This window comes from Wallemia ichthyophaga, assembly GCF_000400465.1.
Source record: "Wallemia ichthyophaga EXF-994 unplaced genomic scaffold scaffold22, whole genome shotgun sequence".
NCBI classification, from domain to species: Eukaryota; Fungi; Basidiomycota; class Wallemiomycetes; order Wallemiales; family Wallemiaceae; genus Wallemia; species Wallemia ichthyophaga.
The window spans coordinates 50,525-71,083 of NW_008806295.1; the positions used below are offsets into that span (position 1 = coordinate 50,525).

At 45.6% G+C, this 20,559-nt stretch overlaps 8 protein-coding genes across 8 annotated transcripts; 4 read left to right on the forward strand and 4 right to left on the reverse strand.

The window, feature by feature from the left end:
• Positions 1-34: 34 nt before the first annotated feature.
• Positions 35-4,493, forward strand: J056_002550 (Nuclear pore complex protein; the record flags this gene model as incomplete). Its single annotated transcript, XM_009271815.1, has 4 exons — positions 35-3,308; positions 3,360-3,541; positions 3,596-3,921; positions 3,986-4,493. 4 exons carry the CDS (start codon positions 35-37, stop codon positions 4,491-4,493), a joined length of 4,290 nt encoding a protein of 1,429 aa, XP_009270090.1.
• Positions 4,494-4,521: 28 nt separating this feature from the next.
• On the reverse strand, positions 4,522-5,901 carry J056_002551 (Equilibrative nucleoside transporter 1; the record flags this gene model as incomplete). The annotated part of the gene is made up of 1 exon (XM_009271816.1): positions 4,522-5,901. The coding sequence occupies one exon, from the start codon at positions 5,899-5,901 to the stop codon at positions 4,522-4,524; it is 1,380 nt and encodes a 459-aa protein (XP_009270091.1).
• A 154-nt stretch (positions 5,902-6,055) lies between these two features.
• Positions 6,056-11,048, forward strand: J056_002552 (Kinesin-like protein; the record flags this gene model as incomplete). The annotated part of the gene is made up of 6 exons (XM_009271817.1): positions 6,056-6,107; positions 6,152-6,720; positions 6,765-8,594; positions 8,644-8,988; positions 9,036-9,562; positions 9,608-11,048. 6 exons carry the CDS (start codon positions 6,056-6,058, stop codon positions 11,046-11,048), a joined length of 4,764 nt encoding a protein of 1,587 aa, XP_009270092.1.
• Positions 11,049-11,342: 294 nt separating this feature from the next.
• On the reverse strand, positions 11,343-13,338 carry J056_002553 (uncharacterized protein; the record flags this gene model as incomplete). Its single annotated transcript, XM_009271818.1, has 4 exons — positions 11,343-11,680; positions 11,733-12,398; positions 12,446-13,253; positions 13,300-13,338. 4 exons carry the CDS (start codon positions 13,336-13,338, stop codon positions 11,343-11,345), a joined length of 1,851 nt encoding a protein of 616 aa, XP_009270093.1.
• Positions 13,339-14,341: 1,003 nt separating this feature from the next.
• Positions 14,342-15,892, reverse strand: J056_002554 (Intermediate cleaving peptidase 55; the record flags this gene model as incomplete). The annotated part of the gene is made up of 2 exons (XM_009271819.1): positions 14,342-15,394; positions 15,446-15,892. The coding sequence occupies 2 exons, from the start codon at positions 15,890-15,892 to the stop codon at positions 14,342-14,344; spliced, it is 1,500 nt and encodes a 499-aa protein (XP_009270094.1).
• A 349-nt stretch (positions 15,893-16,241) lies between these two features.
• On the forward strand, positions 16,242-17,474 carry J056_002555 (Putative lysine N-acyltransferase C17G9.06c; the record flags this gene model as incomplete). The annotated part of the gene is made up of 3 exons (XM_009271820.1): positions 16,242-17,151; positions 17,208-17,344; positions 17,394-17,474. The coding sequence occupies 3 exons, from the start codon at positions 16,242-16,244 to the stop codon at positions 17,472-17,474; spliced, it is 1,128 nt and encodes a 375-aa protein (XP_009270095.1).
• A 140-nt stretch (positions 17,475-17,614) lies between these two features.
• On the reverse strand, positions 17,615-19,388 carry J056_002556 (uncharacterized protein; the record flags this gene model as incomplete). The annotated part of the gene is made up of 2 exons (XM_009271821.1): positions 17,615-17,961; positions 18,008-19,388. 2 exons carry the CDS (start codon positions 19,386-19,388, stop codon positions 17,615-17,617), a joined length of 1,728 nt encoding a protein of 575 aa, XP_009270096.1.
• Positions 19,389-19,468: 80 nt separating this feature from the next.
• J056_002557 (Transcription initiation factor TFIID subunit 4) lies at positions 19,469-20,526 on the forward strand (the record flags this gene model as incomplete). Its single annotated transcript, XM_009271822.1, has 3 exons — positions 19,469-19,479; positions 19,530-19,608; positions 19,657-20,526. 3 exons carry the CDS (start codon positions 19,469-19,471, stop codon positions 20,524-20,526), a joined length of 960 nt encoding a protein of 319 aa, XP_009270097.1.
• Between the last annotated feature and the right edge of the window lie 33 nt (positions 20,527-20,559).

Genomic DNA, 20,559 nt, shown 5'->3' on the forward strand with positions numbered 1-20,559 from the left:
TCTTTGGTATCGCTTGAACCATCACGACGATAAAATGCTGGCGACAAGCACAGCTAATAATTCATCTTTAACTCCTTTGCCAGTGGAATACGCGCTACCTTTATCAACTCAAAACGATTTGGATTTAAATTACCCAGAAGATGAGCAATCCAACTTTGCGATTTCAATTCCTCATCCAATACACGATCATCATTTGTTAATTGGTAGATTATCAAATAATTACAAAACCTTAGTATTATCTAGTATACCTCCATTAGCACCTTCTTTATCGATAAATCTACATTCACCCGCTATACCTACAATTGGTTTATTCTACGACGATGAAGCTGAATCCGTTCATTTGTTACTCGTCACTCAATCCTCCGCTTTACTCAGATTGTCTGTACCTCTTTTCGTACTCAATTCACCTTCCTCTGAAAATCTTCCTGATGGTTGGGCAACTGAATACATTCTCAACTCTGTGGAATCTGATTCATCGCAGATTTCAACTGTTAACCCAGTTGACTTGAATTCAGTGTTGTTGGGTTTGGTTGATGGTACTCTAGTCCTCTGCGAACAACCTAGAGGCGATAGAACCCTACTTGGTATGGGTCTAGTTAGTTATTATGAAACTCAATGGTCGGAATCTCAAATGCGTCACTCTTCCATCTTATCGTCTGTCAAATCTTTCCTCCCAAACCCTTTCTCCTCCTACGCTAATTCTGCTATTGGTCCTCCCACTCAAATTATCTCTGTCTCATCTCACATCACTGAGAACTCTGCTTTCGCTTTCACCCTCTCAAGAGATAGAAAATTACGCGTTTGGTCTTTGATTCACAGATCTTGCATCAGAACAATTGCCCTGGGTGATCAATACGATTTTATTCCTGGCGATCCACGCAAGCTCTTGACCACTTACTCTACAGATATCGATGATGATGATGGTATTGGTTTCATATCTGTTCATCTCCCAGACTATGCAACTCCTGGCTTCTACATTTACTCCTTCGAAATCAATAGAAACGCTGGTTTGGGTGAGCTTAACCTGATTGCTGAGCGCACAAGTGAACCTGGCTTGGAATTGCACGATATGTGCATTATTAACCATGGTCAACCTAAACTCTGGGCTCTGTATGAGAAATCTGGTATTCCTCTCATCAAGCACACTCTTCTCAATGAACTTACGACTGATATGCCATCTCAAATTACTCCAGCTTCATGGGAGGTTGTTACACAAGCACCTATAACACCCCTCGATCCTGCAGCTTTCTCTGATTACGTTTTGAGCGCAGCTGCGGGTACTTCCATCCCTGACATATTCCTTGATGTCATTTTCACTCCAGGTGCTTTCAGTCCTCTGACTATCTCTCGCGCTATTGTCGAGTATACGTCTCTAATTATCAACGAGATTGCACCAGAGAACAGACCAGAAAAATTGCTTGATCCTCCAGTCTACGATAACCTCGCTCAACACTCCGCTGATGTGGTTGGATGTCACATTCAGCTTGAGTATGATGCCGCTTCTGGTGTCCCAAGAACCGAAGAACACCAGCAGAAGGTCAAGTTTGAGTGGTTGCGATTCGCATCTCTCGTCGGTGAGACTCATGGTCGCGCTCAACTGCCTTTGCATTTGGCTATACACGCTCAGCAACCTCAACAAATCTTGGTCATACAATCTGAAGCTATATCTGCTCCAGTTATAGAGGATCAATGTCAGACTATTCGTCGTATCACTGATCCCAACGTCTCTTCGGATGCTGTGAGGGATTTCCTCGAGTTAGAAGAGTCCACGGTTGAAAAATTCTGCTCTGAGGAGCTCGTTTCTCGTGAGAGCAGAGAGTCTGTTTTGCGTGTTTTTATGCTAGCCAGATCACTCATTCAATTAATATCACTGGATAAACTGAGAAATATCCAAGATGACATCTTATACATGGCAACTAACCATCTCAACGACTCTCCAGAAGCATTATTGAGGGATCTATGGAAAAACGTTACACAGGATGCCACTGTGGATCCAAACACCAAAACTCTCTTACAAAGCGCAAAAGAAACAGTTACAAGTAACGTGGATGCTTTCTTAGTCGCATTAGACAGCGCAATAGAGATTTTGACGGACGTCGGATACACGTTTGACGAATCTACTACCAATAAGTCGACGCTTACCGATGACCTCTCAAAGACTCTCGTCTCCTCTACACTCATAAATCAGCTCAAAGATCGCTACACCCTGTCAAGAGATCTAATGATACTTGTTTTGTTTGTCGATTCATGTGACCTCTTGGGTAGCGATCCAGAGTCAGCTATGAATCGCACGCTTAATGTATTCCACAGAAGTGCGCTTCTTCGTTGGATCGCTCTTAGAGGCGTTTCTGAAGAGCCAAACTACCCTAATGAAGAGGGTAACAAAGCGGATGACGGCCTTACAAACCAATTTGGCGCTATGTACGTTGCCAATGTATCGTCACTCGAGCATTATCCAAAACTCCCAGCTAGCTCACTCATTCATGCGATACTACGCACACCTTCGTACGCACTGATATCTGGTGTATCATTGTTCGAGGATGACAGTGCAGCCACCTACTTACCAACACCACGAGCAATTACACACGCTGCTAACTACTTCCTTAAGCACATTCATTTGCTCATCGATGCTAACTTTGTTGAGTGCAACGCTGCTGATACTAAGTTTGGCAAGATGCTTTTTGATTGTGGATGGCATAATCTCGTCAATGATTATGTTCAGTTCTGGCCAGGCAGCGCGGGGATGTCTTACATTGATGCTCTGGCTAAAGTCGAGAACTGCGAATTTGAACAAGCCAAAGGAGAATTTGAAGTGGCTGCAAGTGGCATGATGTCTAACGATGAGACACTCAAAGCAGTTTTACCAAAAGGTGTCGACTCGCTTGCAAAGTTTTATGAACATGTTACCGTAACTTTCGAAGCAGCTCAATTTGACGAATATATATCACACTTTGCTCAGTATGCTCTTGATGAAGTGATTCAAGGAGACGAAGAGGGTGTTGATTCTAGCGCACTTTGGAACAAGCTGTTCAGATCTCAAGCTAGTGTTGGAAAATATGAAGAGAGCTATACAACGTTAATGGCTATCCCATACGTAGACATCCAGCACGAATGTTTGAGATATCTCGTGTCCGCTATGTGTGAGACGGGAGATGTTGCAAGATTGGTGCAATTCCCGTTCACTTCTCTGCAACCTGAACTCGAACGCACTTTGTCATTCAAGGCTCGCAATTCTGATGCGTTGGACAGACCGAACTACTACCAGATACTCTACTCGTATTACATATTCAGAGGTAACTTTAGAGATGGTGAGTTATAGTATAGGTCAATCTACTGTTGTCAATCTAACACAACACCAGCTGGTGCTATCATGTATCAACACGGTCGCAGACTTGCAGAAATCCCTTGTCGACCTGGTGAATTTGGAGAGCTTGCAACACTCCAAGCAAGAGCATATCTTAGTGCCGTTAATGCACTTTCACTTGTCAATCCAAAGAATGCGTGGGTGGTGCTCCCAGTGACGCCAGAGAGTGTATCGAATGTGAGTAACTCAACTTGTTGATGGTATTCCTATAAATCTTACGCATTTACTCAGATTCGCAAGAGAAGAAGGCTGACGACGCACATTCCTGAATCAGAGTTTAACAATGAAAGTAAAACGCTAGAGATAGTTAGAATAGAGGATATTCGTCATGATTACACTCTCGTCTTGGCTCGTCTTCAACTAGCGCAAGAATTCCCAGAGCTTACACATGCCAATCTGTCAATGGCTCCTGAGGATATAGTCGCACTTTTTACACAACGTGGCTTATTCTCAGTCGCTATTGCTACAGCGCGCACTCTGGACGTAGACATGACAGGGATCTTTACGAATCTATCCAGCAGGTGTCTTCAGCTATCGAAGCTGGGCGAATATGCAGAGTACGTTATGGTCTTGATCCTTTGATCTTTTTTTCGTTAGGCTCTCCTTGCTAACATACCACAGTGAATCCGATGTCGGCGAATGGATATTACTTGACGAATCTGCATCTAGCTGGCACGGTAGTGTGGCTGAACGTGCGTGGAACTATCTGAGAGGATCGCTTGAGAAGCACGACAAATTGGAGCGTACACATGGAAAATACAGAGTAGCAATACTTGAGCATCTTTTCGAAGTAGATAGGTCATTTGACGGTGTTCCGTCATGGCTGCTGTCTATGTTCGTATCGCATCTCGCTCCTGAACTCATACGCATCTACTTCAAATTTGACCTCCTCAACGATGCACTCAACACTTGCGTCAGAGTGCTCGAACAGGCTAACTCCAAGCTTAAGTTTTCTTCCAGTGCCCATGGTCAGTGGCTGCCTTATACTATTATAGATCAAGTCGTCACAGCTGTCAAGGAGAGTGGGGATGAAATCAAGTATGGAGACAAGGTGACTTATATTAAACAGCTCTATGAGGAACGTACGAAAACTCTAAACAACCAGAATATCATGACGAATGGTATATAAAATGTTCATTGTATTTATTACAATTCTACTAATTTATGCTTTTAACAAATGTAGGCACAATGAATGAGAGAATACTGCCTGTACTCAAACCAGCTGTGAGATAGAAAACCAACACGCTAGCTCCGATGTCTTTAGCATTGTGCTGTTCATTACCAGGAATAGAAAGCGGATTATTGAGATTTGTGTTGAATTGCTCGTTGGTGCCTGCTGTAAAAACGTTGGTGGCAGTGTATCCATTCGTCAAACCGAAGAGTACAACCAGGGTGAAGAAAACAGCGTCATTTTTTACCAGTGATGGTGCCGTGTTAGGTATGTTAGAAGCTAAGAAGAGGGGAATAAAAATGACACGACAAGCTGAAATTGTATTCAACACTTTCGAGGATGTGGGGTGGATAGTCTTGATTGTGTCTGGCTTAAATCTGTCAGGCAGCTCTAGCGATGGAAGAGCACGACCTGCGAGATCTGATAAGTTGAAAGTAAGGAAGTGAATCAAGGGGAAGTATGAAGCATGGAGAAGGGATGGCTGTGATTCTATAGGCTGTGAAGATCTCACGAGTACTGTGACTGTTGGGTATACGGCTAAAGTGACAGCGAAATCGAGCATGACTGCTGAGCCATATTGCCAAACACGAGCATTCACCTGCTTCATAAGCTCGAAGGGATGCTTGGATGGTGTTTTAAGTTTATTATTCGACACCAATTCGATAAAGGTGATCGTTTTTGAGAGGTGGTAGAAGAGGGCTGCAGAAACCACCAGAATTAGGGTAGAGGTAAGATATGAAATGAACATGGTGAGCGCATTTGCAGTTGCCGTGTCGCCCTCGCTGCTATTGGAAAGTAATTGGAGAACCAACTGGAAAAGTGAAGCTATGACGGCTACAATACCCTGACCTGTAAAGATGGCTTTGAGGTGTGCTGGACCGTACAAGCTAGCAAGAGCTGTAGCTGCAGATTGCAAATAAGCAACGCCGATAGCAATGCTGATTGCGCACCCCAACACAGCCCCAAAGAGGAACTGAGTTTTAAAGGTGGCTGAGATGTAAGCTAAGAATCCTAACGCTGCTAAAGGAATAGTCATAAGCATTAAGGACCTCTTCACCCGCGTATCCATATCGGAGCCGGTGTGGGTGAGAGTCGCAAATGCCAAAGTGAGGAAGTTGGGTAGAGTGAATGCAGCAGATAGCGCAGAAGGGAATAAATCGTAGGAAATGACGTCACTGAAGAAAGGCAGCGCTAAAATGAGCATGTTCCAGGGTAAAAGCATCGATATCCCTAAGCAGAAAAATGTCGGTATCTGCAGTCTCGTTGAAGTGGAATCTGTAGTATTGGCCTCTGCAGCCTCTGCATCCTGTTCTCCGCCTAGTGATTGATATTTGAATCGCTGTAGGAATCCTCTAAATAAGTCCATCACCGTTCGAATTGAAGGAGGCTGCTATTGAATTACTAGTCATCAACTCAATTTAATAGCTTTGAGTATTTCCAAGCCGATTTCTCTTGATCAAACATCTTAATCCCCAACCACCACCACCACCACCACCACCACCGATATACAAAGCCTTCAAATGTCGGGCAACATCAGAGTTGTAGTCCGATGTAGACCTCTAAATAGCAGAGGTGCGTTTATAACCGACATCACCACTATCTCACAACCCCCGTAGAAGTCTCAAGGGGTGCCAAAGGACTTATACGCATGGAAGGTAATCACACATACCTCGATCCTCCTCCTCCTGGTGCTTTAGCGGTTGGCGAGAAATCCACTGCGAAGAAGACGATGAATTTCACCTTTGATAAGTCATATTGGTCTGCAGGTCCCAAAGACGAGCCCACGTACGCGTCTCAGCAGACACTATACGACGATCTCGGTGATGAACTCCTTGAACACGCTTTCCAGGGCTTCAATTGTTGTATCTTTGCGTACGGCCAAACTGGCTCCGGTAAGTCTTACTCTATGATGGGCTATGGAGAAGACAAAGGTATTATACCCCTCACTTGTGAATCCCTATTCACGCGGATCGCTTCAAATCGCAACCCAAATCTCGGTTTCACTGTTGAATGCTCTTATATGGAAATTTACAATGAAAAAGTCAAAGACCTCCTCAATCCACGCAATATGAACAATCTTAAGGTTAGAGAGCATCCTAATCTTGGCCCTTACGTCGAAGACTTGAGCAAACTCGCTGTAAATTCTTATGACGAAATGATGAATATGATGGATGAAGGTAACAAGGTGGGGGATACTTTTAGCTGTAACTCTCTCCTTACACTCCCCAGGCACGTACAGTTGCTGCTACTCAAATGAATGCAACTTCTTCACGTTCACATGGTGTTTTCACTCTCATTCTCACTCAAAAGCGCATGGACGTTGATACAGGTATGGAAGGTGAGAAGGTCAGTCGTATCTCTTTGGTCGACTTGGCTGGCTCAGAGCGAGCAAATTCAACTGGTGCAACTGGTCAACGTCTTAAAGAAGGTGCAAACATCAACAAATCTCTGACTACGCTTGGTAAGGTCATTGCAGCACTTGCACAAGCCTCTGGTACACCAGATAACCTTGTCAAGGGAAAGAAGAAGCGTCCCGAAGACTTTGTACCCTATCGTGACTCTGTCCTCACCTGGTTGCTCAAAGACAACCTCGGTGGTAACTCAAAGACTGCTATGATTGCCGCAATATCGCCTGCAGATTATGAAGAGACTCTCAGTACACTTCGTTACGCCGATCAAGCTAAAAAAATTAAAAACAAGGCTATTGTTAATGAAGATCCAAACGCTAAGCTCATTCGTGAACTTAAAGAAGAACTCGACGCCTTGCGTGTGAGAGCTGCTGGCGCTTCTCAAGAATCAACCTTCGATCCATCTGTTCCTCCAGAAAAGCAAATGGTCCAGTACAAGAGTCATACAGGTGAGATTAAAGAGGTCTCTAAAGCCAACTTGCAAGATCAAATGGAGCAGTCTGAAAAGCTTATGAGCTCTCTCAACGAAACTTGGGAGGAGAAGCTCCAAAAGACTCAAGAGATCCAAGTTGAAAGAGAAAAAGCACTCGAAGATCTCGGTATCACTGTTGACAAAAAGGGTGTTGGTGTGAGTACACCAAAGAAGATGCCTCATCTTGTCAACCTCAATGAAGACCCCCTCATGAGTGAGTGTTTAATTTATCAAATCAGACCAGGTCAAATGCTCGTCGGTAACATGGAATCAGAGAAAGCGTGCGAGATTAAGCTTTCTGGTCACACAATCCTAGACGAACACTGTGTTTTCATTAACGAGGGAGGAAGCGTTCATATATCACCTCTCCCTGAAGCCATGGTTATGGTCAATGGCAACAAACTTGAAGCTGGTGTACCACATAAGCTTTTTTCAGGATACCGCATCATATTAGGAGAGTACCACGTATTCAGATTCAATCATCCAGAAGATGTTAGAAAAGCTCGTGAGACAAGAGCATCAAGGATGAACCTTAGCATGACAGCTGCTGAGTTAGAAGCGCTTTCTGCACCGGATGACTCACATAATATGAGGTCAGGATCACCATCTGAAAGTTTCGCGCACACCTTCGATTGGGAGTCAGCAAGGAAAGAGGCTATTGAAAAATCAGGTGTTAACTTTGACGATTACAATGACGAAGATTTGGACAAAATATACGAGGATCTGATAAAAATTCGTACCGTTCGAAAAGCCCGCCCGGAATCGAGAATGAGTATGTTAGATGGTGATAGTGAATTTGGAGACTCAAGCAACGGTCGCTTATTGTCTGGCGAAACTATCACTGATGATACCAGTATCGACCCATCAAATGCTCTTGATTCGGATGTCAATAGCAAGGTCGAAAATATACCAAAACAAGATGTAGACATTATCAAAGCTCAGAATGACAAAATGGCTCAAAGGCTTCAACTATACCAGAAGCAAATGACTATGATGGTTCGCAAGCACAAGGAATACAAACGCCGCAACTCTAACGAAAGCTTTGAGCCAGCTTTGTTCAGTGATGAAGAGGTTGAGCATATAAATAACGTTTTGGCAAAATGGAAGCGGTTAAGAAGAGTGGCTATGGCTGAAGCTGCCCTCACTAACGCTGTATTTGTGAAAGAAGCTAATGTAATGGTGGGTGGTTAGAGTCTCAGTAGAATCAATTCTTACTGACAAATCACAGAGCAACGAGCTTATGACTGGTGTTTCATATAATTTGACGGTGGATGCTGGGGGAGCCCTATCCTTTCCACAATCAGCACTAGAAACCATTGCTGGACTTGGGGAATTCGGTGAAGTTTCTAGCAAATCTACATCCACCACAAACGCATTCAAGCCTGTCATTGCCGTTAAAGTGATTGACAGAAAGAACAATAGCGTTTATTTGTGGTCGCTGGAGAGACTTCATCAGCAGCTTCAGAGAATGCGAAATGTTACTCTCTTTATCGACAGACCGAACGTCAGTCAGCACTTTGCAACACTTGAGCCCTTCTACTCTCAAGACCCACCAGAGTATTCATTTATTGGAGTAAGTAGGATTTATTAGTAACAATAATAATCTGACATAAGAGACAGTCTGCACTTTTATCGCTTTCGCCAATATTGAGGCAGAAATCCATTTCATACCAACTTCCAATATTCTGCAGATACACCACAGAAGCGCTTGGTTCATGTAAGGTTGAATTGAGAATAGCATCGGTTATACCACCTGCAAATAGTAGTCCAAATGATACTGTCAGTAGTGGCACTCTCACTCCACGCTCTTCAACATCCGCAACGCTATCACAGGCACCAGGAATGATTAAATCACCAAGCATCAATCAAATCATAGATACACATATTCCAATCGGATCAAAGATAAGCCTCGCAATCATGGTTGACCATGTTCGTGGACTTACCTCCAAAGACTTTGGCAGCATACACTGTCAAATCCGCCTGACATCGTTTGCCGGCCCAAATGCTGACATTGAGGATGTTTTCTCTTCTGCTGTTGCCGATCTTGGTGATGGCGATTCGACTGACCTCAAGTTGCGCAAAACGATCTCTTTCACTGTCACTGAAGATGTGGCTCGGTATTTGTGCAACGACTATGCACCAATAGAGTGGGTAAATTTGGCTTAGAATTACATTTCTGACAACCATGCCAGATTCTTTGCAGCAGTTAAACCCTCGTTTATGGATGGTCTGCAAAATTCAGACATCTCGAGAGAGCAAGCTAGACTGTCCCCAAAAGTTGGAAGACATTCTAAGAATATGTCAATGTCATCATCTGGTCGCAAATCAGAAGTTGAGTTGCTTCATGAAGAAAAGCACGACATCTCAACTTGGCTGCAAGTCCAGGAGTTGGATGCAAGCGGGGAATACAAACCAGTTCAAGTCTCTTCAAACGGATCACTTGATCCTGGTAGCTTCAGTTTGAGACAGGGTCTTCAAAGAAGAATTGTGCTCACTATGAGTCATCAGTCTGGTCGGCAATTGCGTTGGAGGCGTGTGAACAAGCTTTCTTTGGGTGATATTCGCCTCCTTGATTCTAAAGGTCGTTTGCATGAAAGCTCTTCCAGTGGTGACATAGATATACCACTTCCCAAGCACCAAGAACCACGATACAATGCCGATGGGTCATCTCATCTTACAGTCACTTGTGGATGGGATTCTGGTAGGCATGACGCCTTATACCTCAATAGAGTTACTGGAAGTGGTCATCGTGTTTTAATGAGACTGAAATGGAGAGTCGATATTGAGAATTGCGAAGAGAGTGCATCATTTGCGATGGATGTGGCAGTCAACATTTACGGCAGAGACAGCAGCGGGCCATCAAAACTCATGTCATTCTTATCTTCAACTAAGTTACTCCATAAAACCAGCTCGCTATTCACCTTGAAAATGAGTCCACACCCATCACGATCGGCCAAGGCGTTGTGGAGAACAGATACCAATGGCAGATACATCAGAGGAGAAGAGAATCTCGGCGGCTGGAAAGTTAGGGGGATATCCCTAGTAGAAGATTTCGATGCTTTGAAGAAGCGCGAGAAATTGATTGCAGACGTTCAAGCTACAAAATCAGTGATGAACGCCATAGGAAATTCAAAAACAATCAAGAGGACGAATACAGAAGATGCTGATAAGCTTGCGAAGAAGGTAGTGCAATGTTGGGAAGAAACAGCAAGAGGACCAACTATCGTCTCAGTGAGCGATCCAATCGGTCTAGAGAATGAAAATGAACCATTGACACCGCTGGATCTTGGATATACACCAACAGTCACATTGCAACCGCGATCAGATTCAAGATCAAAAGCTGGATATATGTTGCATCTTACAGATGCACATAATGACAGCTGGTCTAGACGATTCTTCGTTTTGAAGAGACCTTGGTTGTACATCTATACATCATCGAATGAGTTGGATGAGGTTGGTGTAGTCAATCTGTCGTCAGTCAAGTTGGAGAGGAGCAAAGAGGTTGAAGAGCTCTTACAAAGAAAAAACACGTTTACAATATACTCACAGTCTAACTCTTATATCCTACAAACAGCCAACGAAAAGGATTTGGATGATTGGTGGCGCAAAATAAACCCATTACAGTTTACTTGATTAACACAACGCTTTTTTTTTATCAAACAATTTGTTCTTATAATACATCGTTAGATACCATAATAAGAGACTAATTCTGTTTAACTAAATAAATATGAGTAGAGCAAAATTTAAGACAAACCCTAAGCACAGAATAGTTCAGATTGTCTAAACAGTATTTAAAGTTATAATGATCGTTTATAAGTTTGACATATACAAAAAAAAGTGAGATATAAATTGTGTATTCCGAATTTAGACTTAAGCAAATTTTCCGTAATTACTGAAACTCGAGAAAAATTAGAATTATCTGCAACATTAGAAGTGATTTTGTTGGTTGGAAAGGATATTGATAAGAGCATCAATATCGATCAATTGGCCACCGCGCTTGTGGGTCTTGATGTTTGAGAGGGCGTCGACGACAGCATCAACATCGATGAGAGAAGGCTGAGAGCCGCCACGCTTCAAAATGTTGGAGAGAATGTTTGCGCCAAGATCTAAATCAAGGAGGCCACCGCCGTTGTCATCGTTTGATTGCTTGTCGCCCCATTGGCCACCGCTGCTTCCGCAGTTGTCGCCACAGGATTGATCGTCACCCCATTGACCGCTGTTGTTTTGCTCGTAAGAGCCGCTGTTGTTTTGTTCAGATGAGCCATCTTTGTTCACTTCGTATGAGCCATTTTGGTTCTGGTCCACAGTGGTCGCCACAGGATTGGTCGTCACCCCATTGGCCACCGTTGTTGTTGGATGAGTCACCGTTGTTTTCACCCCATGAGCCGCCGTTGTTGTTGTTGGATGAGCCACCGTTGTTTTCACCCCATGAGCCGCCGTTGTTTCCGCCAGATTGGTCATCCTTGTTCTCATCACAGTCGGCATCGTCCTTGTTCTTGTCTCCGCCGTTGTTTTCACCCCATTGGCCATCACCGCAGTTGTCACCACAGGATTGATCGTCACCCCATTGACCGCTGTTGTTTTGCTCGTAAGAGCCGCTGTTGTTTTGTTCAGATGAGCCATCTTTGTTCACTTCGTATGAGCCATTTTGGTTCTGGTCATAAGAGCCATCTTGGTTACCGTTCCATTGGCCGTCTTTGTGTTGCTCGTATGAGCCATCCTTGTGTTGCTCGTATGAAGAATCTTTGTGTTGCTCGTATGAAGAATCTTGGTGGGTGCTCCATTGACCATCTTGACCACCTTGCTGGTCTTCTGGACAGTCTTCACCGCGCTTGTGGTGGTAACCGTGAGACTTCTCCTTGTTGGAAAGGATATTGATAAGAGCGTCAATGTCGATCAATCCACCGCTGCGCTTGTGGCCTGAGAGGTTTGAAAGAACGTTGACGAGAGCGTCGATATCAATCAAACCGCGCTTGAAGTGACCTTGTTGGTTGGAAAGGATGTTGATAAGGGCGTCAATGTCGATCAACTCCCCACGACGTTAACGAGAGCGTCGATATCAATAAAACCGCGCTTATGGCTGTTGTTGAGAACGTTGGCGACAACATTGGCGTCGATAAGCTCGCCGCCGCGCTTGTGGTGACCGTGACCATGACCATGACTGTTTTTTTCCTCGTTGGAGAGAATGTTGATAAGGGCGTCAATGTCGATCAACTCCCCACCACGCTTGTGGCTCTTGAGATTTGAGAGGAGGTTGACGATGAGGTCAATGTCGATCAGAGAGCCGTCACGCTTAAAGTGACTTTGTTGATTGTTGAGAGCATTGATAACTGCATCAATGTCGATCAACTCCCCGCCACGCTTGTGGCTCTTGAGGTTTGAGAGGAGGTTAATGATGAGGTCAATGTCGATCAGAGAACCACCGCGCTTGTGATGGTTAGTGAGTATGTTTGCGACAACGTTGGCGTCAATGAGTTTACCATCCTGGTAGTGAGCTTCCTTGTGTTGCCATTGACCACCACGCTTGAAGTGGTGACTTTCCAAGTTTGAGAGCAAGTTGACAACAGCGTCGATGTCGATTAATTGGCCATCACCACGTTTGTGTCCTTTGAGGTTTGAAAGGAGGTTGAGGACGAGGTCGATGTCGATAAGAGAACCTCCACGCTTGTGGACTTGTTCGTTTGAGAGGGCGTTAACCAAAGCATCGACGTCGATGAGTTCATCATCGGAACGCTTGTGGTAACCGTGATGACTGTGGCTTTCGTTGGAGAGAATGTTGATGAGTGCGTCAATGTCGATCAATCCACGCTTGTTGGTCTGGCTGATAGCGCTGATGTTCTGTGCAAAAGTTAGACTGTAGTGACAGCAACTAGATACAACCCACCTCCACTGGAGCAGCGAGAACAGAGGCGCTGAGGGCCATGAGAGCGACGACTGAAAATTTCATTGTAACGAGTGTTGTGTTGTGAAAAGGTGAGAGTTTGAGATGGAGAAGAGAGAATAGAATGCGCGTAATTTATAGTCAATGGAAATTCTGCCTGTCACTCATTTTCATTACCGTTCCTGTGAACGTGAAATGTCTTGACATTGACGTAAATTGACATCTCTTCCGCATAAATGAAAGTCTGTAAAATCATGGAAAGGTCATTACGGCGTATACGCAGCGTGTATTTATACCTTTGAATCATTGTGAATTCGTTAGGGTGCACCCTCATCCTTGGCCGACTTTAAGGTACGGTGACTGTCCCGAGCCGTCTCAGGGTGCTTGATAGGATTGATCGGGGGATACCATTGGTTAAATAAGGTGTACGCGTGTTTCATAGTCAATTTAACCACATTCCAGCCATATTGAGAATCTGATTAATTTCCGGTAGTATTTCGGATAGCTGACACTCATTCCCGGCAAACCAGCTGACGAAACATGCGTCGTTCTAATCACATATCCGTAGCCATTCCAAGTTTATTGAGTTGAAGTAGGCATGTGTAGCTTGCTTAGCGGGTGTGGATAGGAGTGTGCCAGTTGAACGATAAGCGTGAATATATACGGCGATTCAATATATACCACTAAGCCTCACGGATTTAGACGCGGAGCGTGGCTGGAGTGTACTCCCTCTCCAGCGCTTATTTGCTTCTCAGCTGTGTTCCATCTAGCAGCGTCCTCCAGGCGTCCTCCAGGCGTCCTCAGGTAATGCAATAGTCACGTAATTCAATTTGGGCGAGTACTCTATCGTTCCTAAGGCACCTATTGCTGTCAAAGTTGTGGAAGCGAAGCGAGCAGTGAAATGGGGAACTTTAGTTGCGATGCGGGCAGATGCGGGCGAGTGCCTGTTAGTTCCTGATGAGTAAAATATGAGTAAAATTAATTCTACAACATTCAAGTCCGTTCTATTCTCAAGCCTAGCAGTTTTACGTGTCTTACAAATCCATCAGCTGTGGCAGGCGCGCTCAATGTCTGCAATCTCCTTAGGTGCCTCTTGAGTGAGCACTAGTGGATCATTCTTCCCGACAAGGACATCATCCTCAACTCTAACGCCGAGATTATGGAACCACTTGGGGAATCGTTCATTTGGGAAGACATAGCAACCTGGCTCAATAGTGATTACGTTACCGTCTACCAGCTTCTGAGAGCGATCGAACGACGGTGTATCGTGCAAGTCCATGCCTAGTGGATGACTAATGTAGTGTGGATATAGGATACGTTCTAGGTCGCCAAAGCGTAGATTGTTGAAGCCAATCTGCTTCAATTCGATGCCCAATAATCTCACGCTTTCTCTGTGAATATTGTTCAACGACACCCCCGAGTCTTCCGTACACAATTTGATGCATTGCTTCTCGACATTGAGAACAGCCTGATAGAGGTCGCGTTGAGGCTGAGAGAAGGTGCCATTAACGGGCCAAGTGCGAGTGATATCGCTGCAATAGCCATGCAACTCACACCCGGCGTCCATCAGCATCATGTCGTCTTTATCAATGAGCATAGTGTTAGCAGTGTAGTGCACAGCGAGGCCGTTCGCGCCTGATGCGACAACGGGGACGTAAGCCTGACGCTGCGAGCCAGCCATTGCGCAGTGGTATTCGAACCTTGCGGCCACCTGATGCTCTGAGAGACCAGCGTGAGTGTTCTTCATCGCATCTCTGAACCCTAACCCGGCAATGCGACCACTGGAGCGCATCAGCGCGCGTTCAGCAGGACTCTTACGCGAGCGCATTTTCTCCACTAACGGACCGAGCGGGCGGACGTTGGGAAGACCGAGAGTAGCGAGCACAGAATCACCCTCGCTGGTCGTCTGCCCGCGTATCGCACTGCTAAGGTAGTCGACGAGTGCCTTGGCGGGGTTGCTGCTGCTGCTTCCACTGCTGCCACTAGATGCGCCCCGCTTTCTCGGCCTATCTGTGAGACGTGGGTGGGATGCGTATACCGTCTTGTGTGCGCGCAGTGTGTTTTTCAGATACGCAGCTAGACTGGCTGCAGGTTTTGACTATGTGGAGGAGTTTAGAGTGAGACTTACGCGTTTTATAGACATTCTCACCTCATCTGCTTTGAATATACTCATTGCAGCTTCCTGTCCTGTGCGCGCACCATCCCATAGCTCGATGTGGGGGTCCTTGGGGCGGACAAAGAGGACCATTTTGTAGCCACGTGGAGTGCTGTCATCGCGCTCGAGAACTACAGCGGAATCAGGCTCCTGGAAGCCTGTCAAATAGTTGAAATCTGTTGCTTGTCTGAACGAGTAGAAGATCTGCTGGGACATCATCTTCACGTGTCCAGAGACGCACACAACCGAATCCCCTGGATTGAGCTGGGACATGAGATTTTTGCGTCGCTGCTCGTATTCGTGCGTCGAAATTCCAGGCGTTAGGTCTGTCTCGCTCATCATATAGCCATGCGTAGACGCCACAGGCTGGCCATAGTTGGCTGGCTTAGAGAGCAGCTTCGAGGTATTTTGGATGGATCGTTTGAGCGTCTGGTTGAGCATCGTATTCGCCACGCGATGGCTGTTTGCGTTGGAAGCAGGCGTCTTCTCTCTTGGCAGATTTCGACCTTTTTGGATTTTTAAAAACTGCTTTACACAGCTGGCATGGGTTTGTGTCACTAAGTTCAATTTCAGCCATTTAGACCCGCAAACAACGGGCGGCGTATCCGAGAATGGCTTGCGTGATCTCTGCAGGAGCCAGTTGAGGTAATATAAAATTTCCATAGCATCCTCCCAATGAATTCAACTACCCACAAAATTAAATAAAAAATCTGATTTTTATCGGCCGTTGATCAGATTATCGAGATAATCAGATCTGACTTGTTTTCTTTATTCTCTACGACGAGCAGCGATGGCAACAACCGGAGAAATAAAGCTGAGCGACACAGCGAGTATTCGAGTGGAAGCGACTGATGAGGCGCTTGCTATCCACACCGACGCAGCAACGCACCACATACACACACTTACCCACAAAACTACGCCAATTTCTCCATTCTCCATCCTCAATGATGAAAGAATAGCGCGCGATAAAATATATGTGTTACCAGCGTTGCCAGAAGCGGACAATCTCACGCTCTGGGCGATACTCCGCGCGATGTGGCATGTCTTCTCGCGCCGGGAGTATATAGCGATCGAGCGACCCAGCGCGCCGATTCACACCTATCTAACGCAGACAGGGCTAGGATTTGGCAGTCCCGTAGACGAAGCGGTTGTCATTCTCGCGCGCGAGTCTTTCTGGCAGGGTGCGGGTGCACCTGAGACCTACGACTGGTTGCGCCGGGAGAATGACAGCAGCACTCCCAACGCTCCCAGCAGACACGTATTTCCGCAGATACAATCGTTTACGAAGAACGAGCTCGTCGCAACGGTGCATCCTCTCCGCCCGCCCAAGCCGACACCAGGGAGTGTGTTCTACACCCGCTACGTACCTGCTATAGGACAAACAATCTCGTTTGTGCATATGGACGGCTCAAACGCGACCCATTTCGAACATTACAAGAGATGGCAGAATAGCGACCGTGTTAACACGGGGTGGCGGGAGAGAGGGAGTGATGAGAAACACCACAAGTACATCGCAGATAGACTCGCCGATAAGCATATGATGGGCTTCCTTTTCGCCTGGGATGGTAACCTCGCCGGGTATGGCGAGCTGGCGTGGGTGATGGAGGACCCTATCAACGTCTACTGCGGAGGTATGCTTCCATTCGATCAGGGCATTCACCTTCTCGTCGGTGAAGAACATTTCAGAGGCAAGGAGAGATGTGAGTTGGTGAAAGTTTTCGTATGGACTCACACTCACACTCTCACTCTCACTCAGTTATCGCTACCGTCACTAGCATGATGCATTGCTGCTTCTTGCGTGAGCCGCGCACGCAGAACGTTGTCGTTGAGCCCAGAGCAGACCTCGGACTCGTGCCGCGCTTGGCTAGCTTGCTGCCGATTGAGATGAATAGAGTGGGTGAAATGCGTGCTATGAATCCCTGCTAATCATAATACCACGCAGGAGTTCGAATTCCCCCACAAACGCGCTGTCTTCTTTAGACAACACCGCCAACGTTTCTTCCAGGCTGCTTCGCTGGAGTGATGCAGTAATGGGTAATTAGGATAAGTATGGATAAAAACACATGCATCGTATAGTATAGTATAGTATAGTATAGTACTCTATGAAATGAGACAGTGAAACAGTGAAAGGATGACAGCATCGCAAACATGAAACACTCCACCCTACACACCCAAACTTCGTTTAGCGTTCTCGTAACAAAGGTAAGATATGGACACTGCAGGAACAACTTTGGCGAGTGTGGGGATGAGGCCGCGATAGAAACCTCTAAGCCCCTCATTGGAGTAAGTCTTGTTGAGCACATCGACAAAACCAGTGTAAGATTGAGGATGGGCGGGTGTACCACTAGCCTGAAGGCGAGTGCGTAGGAGATTGAGTGGATAAACGGATGTAGCGCCGATAGAGCCTGATACACTCCCGCACGCCAATAGTTCAATGTTGGAGGGATCCTCTCCCTCGTGGTATCGCATAGAGGCTATTTTGAGAGCTTCGAAGGTGGACATATCGATTGCTGGTGAGTTGTTAGCGGTGATCGTAACATTAATATTGCTACACACCACTATACGGAAATACACCACAGAGTCCGGCTGGCAAACCTCTGTAGAAGGCACGTCGTCCTGCTTTTTGGTATATGTCACGCGCTGTTTGCAGGACTGTTGTTTTGGAAGTGTGCGACGCTGTGCTCATCATGCGCGTCTTGACCGTCTCCACGGGGTAGATGACGAATTGAGATGTAATACCGCCTAATCCACCAGCTATGAAGCGCGATGTACCACTTATGTCGGTCTGGTCAGCCACTTTATCCCAATGTTTGGCAAAAATCCTCTTGGCAGTCTCATATGAGAGGAATTTGATGGCAGATTCGGGGAATATTTTGACTATGTTGAGACCATTTCCCACCCAGAAAGCCGTCAAACCCCCACCTTGGATGTAAATTTTGTGCATTGCACTGGATAAGGCGGAGAGACCGCTCATGTTGGTCTTTTTAGTGGTAGTTATCAAATACACTTTGAGTCTGTCGAACGGGGCGGTAGATGTGCGACTGACAGCGCCAGCTATACCACCTGCGAGAAGAAACCTGAGAGCCTGACTACCTCGGAGGAGACCGGTGGTGCAATTGTCGATATCATTGTCACTGTCGTTGTCGTCTGGTTGTTGATCGTATTCTATGTGTTTGATGTGTTTATCTTGGCGGTGATCGACGTTTGGGGAGATTGACCTTGCGGTTAGCTTAGTTTTCGGTTTAGATCGACTTGTAGATTCGTCGGCGGTGAGAATGACGTCAGCGTCGGAGGTGAGTTGGGAAGCGCCTCTGGATTGATTTTTGACGGTGTAGTATCTATAGATTTCAGTAATGTGGGGGTGCCTCGGGAGGAGAAGTAGGTAATCTCTAAAGTCAGCGAATTCGATGACGCCAGAGTTGTTTTGATCGAGGGTGTTAAAGAACTTGGTAAAATTTTCATCATCAAGGTGAATATCAGCTTTTTTGAGAGCTTGTCTAAGATCTAGTTTGTCTAGTTTCATATCGTTATTTGAGTCAAGTTGCTTGTAAATGTTCCACAATTCGAATTCCTTGTTGAAGGTGTATTCACAGAAATCCTGCCATGATTTGTTGGAGTTGAGGAGTTCATAGTCGTAGTTAGAATGGATTTTAATAGATTTGTTTGTAGGGAGGCTATTCCAAACCTTTTTAAGCCTATCCCTGCGAGCAGTAGCGCCTTCTATTCGCCTATAGTCAGCGAGGGAAGGGGGAGTTGAGCTGTTAGACCTTCTAAGCTCAGGATCCTTCCAGTTGAAAGTACCACAGTTTCTGTCACCCCAGCCACCCCTCCAAGTACCATCAAGTGTACCATAAAATCTATCTGCAGCGTTTATAGTGTGAACTGGGGAGTAGGAGGGGAATGGCGGTGGTGGGATTTGATAATAGAAATCCGACATTTGATTAGTAAATTATAATGAAATCTATTTATTTATAGTGAATTGTTGGTTGATGGATGGGTTGAAAGAGACCGCCCATCATGTCAACCGGGTTAGTATTGGACTAGTAATAAATCCTAATAATCCTTATAAAACTTATAGTCAAACTGAGCAGAGTAATAAGGGTACAGATGTTAGATCTTTGATTGATGCTGTTGGAAATGCAGGCGTGGATATTGAAGTCAGTGGGCTTGTAAAATTCAAGTGTTTAGACTAACAACTGGGACAGGCTGAGCACGAAGCTATCCTCCAATCAAATGATATTCTACAATCCAGATATGGCTTACCCACCAGGCACAACAGATCACGTACTCAAGACTTTCTCAACAACTCCATCCTCAGGGATAAAATTAGAGCAGCTGCCGCTCCACACCAGTTGCAACGCGTCGACGAGGATTGCTTGCAGTTTCTAGCCCTAGCAACCCAAGCACGCTTGAGGCACTTAATTGAACTTATGATCCAAGCCAATCACCATCGCAGTGCATCATCACATGTAAACGCACCTACAATTATACACGGTGATCCTCTATACTCCCAGTCTATTCGCACTGACACGGATAAACAACTTCAAGCCCTCGAGAAGATTGAAAGGGAGGATGAGACAAAGGCTAGACGTGAGCGTGTCGAGCGTATCACGGTAGAAAGAGAAGAAAAACAATTCCTTCAATCTCAACAACAACAACAACAACTCGTCGAAGAAGACGACCAGAAGAAAAAAAAGAGGAAAAAAGATATGTCTACAGCCAAGAACATGTCCGATGACGTACAGAAGAAGTTATCTGACCAGACTGCTTTAAGGAGTGCTGGTTTGGCTCCCAAGTACAGCTGGCTCACTGGTGGTGCTGTTCCTTCCCCCCGGTCCTCATCGAACCTCCCAAAACCAAAATTTCAGCCACAACAAAGTAATTTAAATATAAAGACATCACAGCAGAAAACTCTTGGTCCACCGCCACACGATGCACACCTCGAAAGTGGCACAATCAACTTGAATGACGCTCTATTCGCGTTGGAGAGGGAGCGAGGTATGGGCGCTGGACGTGGGTCAGGCCAGATGACGGCGTGGAAGAGGTACATAACCTCTGCGCCTGAGGAGTATTAACGGTTTAATTGATATTGTAATTTTATTTATTCT